At 36.6% G+C, this 2285-nt stretch overlaps 1 protein-coding gene across 1 annotated transcript in view; it reads left to right on the forward strand.

The window, feature by feature from the left end:
• Positions 1-2034, forward strand: part of LOC125040130 — a 2389-nt gene extending 355 nt beyond the window's left edge. The window contains exons 2-5 of the mRNA XM_047634642.1: positions 1-362; positions 602-697; positions 1381-1490; positions 1872-2034. The exon at positions 1-362 is cut by the window's left edge and continues 16 nt beyond it. Coding sequence (XP_047490598.1) covers positions 1-362; positions 602-697; positions 1381-1439 — 517 coding nt within the window. The 3' untranslated portion in view covers positions 1440-1490; positions 1872-2034. The remainder of the gene's footprint in view (positions 363-601; positions 698-1380; positions 1491-1871) is intronic.
• Positions 2035-2285: the final 251 nt, after the last annotated feature.

Below are 2285 nucleotides of genomic sequence, written 5' to 3' on the forward strand. Positions count from 1 at the left end.
GAAGCTACCGAAAGGAAGTGGATACTTCGACTGTGCAGAGCCCCGTTTGAAGCTCAGTAACAGTCGAAGGGAGCTCGTAATGGACTTTCGCAACAGACACAATCTTACTTTATTTAGGATGTCACTCAAAAGAACAGCCCACGCCTTCCACTTCAGCGCATCCCTTGGTACAGGAGAGTTACTCAACAGCACAAAGTTAGATCTTGATTCTGCAAATGAGGTACAACTAAACATCGACTGCTCAAGTGTGCACGCAAAGACTCACGGAACATGGCGGAAGATGGACATACCGGAGACAGACGAGATTTTCTCTTTTTACTTTCGGAGTTTCCCTCCCAACCCTGCTTTCTGCATCGTGTGCTGTAGGTGTTGTTTGCTTTTCAGTATATAGTTTGAGTAATTTCCATACCCAAAGACACGCTGTATTAGTAAATATTTTTCTTACGAATTTTATTACTTACATATACATTTTAGCATTCATTCAATCTTCTGGCAAGAATTGTAAGTTACAATAAACCTTTCATATTTGTTTTCACAACATATATGTTTCAAACATTCGAAAGGATTCAATTAATTCCCTTGATAATTCCGTCACTAATAGGCGGGGGAGATATAACGAGCAACGACAAAACCACTGAGCAAGATATCCCACAGAACTTTAAACAAGGCAGACGACTTACCACTCAAGGAGAGACAGGTATGTTGCCGAAATCAGAAAAGGAAGCTTACCTCGAGGTCCTCGTAATGCTTGCACGTCAAATGATTTTTTTTTTTGGAGGTCAGTACATACTATTCTGCTATATTCATTGCATATTCATTACTCTCTTATATTATATGTTTTCTTACGATAAGTAAATAATTATAAACATATATCAGTGAATAAGTGTGTGAGTGAGCGAGTGAGCATCATCACACCTGTACTATCCCACATCTCCCAAGCTTTTCCAATCAGTCCGCTCTTGTGCCATCTTCTAACCCCCAAATTTCCCAATTTCATGCTGCCGCAAGTCGTTGCTCTTGTCCTTGATATCCTCCCGTTTGTTGTGTCCCAATATGTTACATTCTTTGACCAAGAAAAGAGTCCTATGTCGACGGAGTTACAAGGTTCCGAGGGCGTCAGCTCGAGGCGGCGCGAGTAGTGCGATAGACGGGTGAACTTTGTGTTATATTCTTCGTCCACCTCGTCCTGTCCGCTATGGATATAATATACGGTTTTTTTTAGATGTTTAGATATTTTTTTTACTCTTCTTCTATCTCCAAGGTAGATTTCCATACGCGTGTGTAATATTTACTAAATTTAGTTTCACTGCGTAATCTATTTTCACTTACACTGATAACACTCATGTCTTCCTTGTTTGCATTTACCTTACCTGATTACAGGAGCTGCAGTGGCGATGGTAATGGTGGCTTGCGTTGCCTACTTCATCCTTCTTGCTTAGGACGGACACCCATTATAGAGCACAAAGGAAGCCGGGAGACTTGCCTTAGAGGTTTGTGTGAAGATGTTAATATAACAATGCAAAACCACAGGCTAAAAGGTGAACGGAACCGCCGGTTTGAAGCAGCTGTGACGCACATAATTATTTCTGAAAAAAACAAATATATATATAATCATATATGTATATATATATCGCAAATAAATTATGATGTTCATATATTGTTGAAACAAATTTAGGTGAATATCAATATCACTTCTAGCAAAATAATTAACAAAACATTCAGGTATTGTATTTTGTTGAACCCTTTTATGTAACAAACTAGAGTTAACCCATTTAATTACTTATGTCGAGAATATTCTAAAAAGTGTATCCAAAATGAATCATTTCTGTTCCTGTTGTATTGCTATATATTTCTTTTATGCCCCTTTTCAGGGTTTGGAACTGACGTGGCGTGCTGAAATATCTGATCATTCTGGTGGTTATTAATTTTGATAAAATAACCTGTAGGAAGGAACGTGTTGCTTTTTATTAAGCTTGTTAAATGTACTTACATTATGTTTTCGTTCAGTTTTATTTAATGAAATAAACCACATCTTGTTCTGATTCATTGATTTCACATTGTCAGTAATCTTTCTGTGTTCTTTCCTGCAGTACTTTAGTTGAATATTTTGTCTTCGATTTTTTTTAAATAAAGGAGTTCAATACAGCCTCGTTTTCATTTTAATTCTAAAACCAACGTCATTCAACGTACAAACTACATTATACATTATATATATGCAAATATGTGTATATATAATACATACACATATATACATATAGGTAAATACATATATAATATATATACAC

The sequence above is a fragment of the Penaeus chinensis genome, chromosome 28 (genome assembly GCF_019202785.1).
Source record: "Penaeus chinensis breed Huanghai No. 1 chromosome 28, ASM1920278v2, whole genome shotgun sequence".
NCBI classification, from domain to species: Eukaryota; Metazoa; Arthropoda; class Malacostraca; order Decapoda; family Penaeidae; genus Penaeus; species Penaeus chinensis.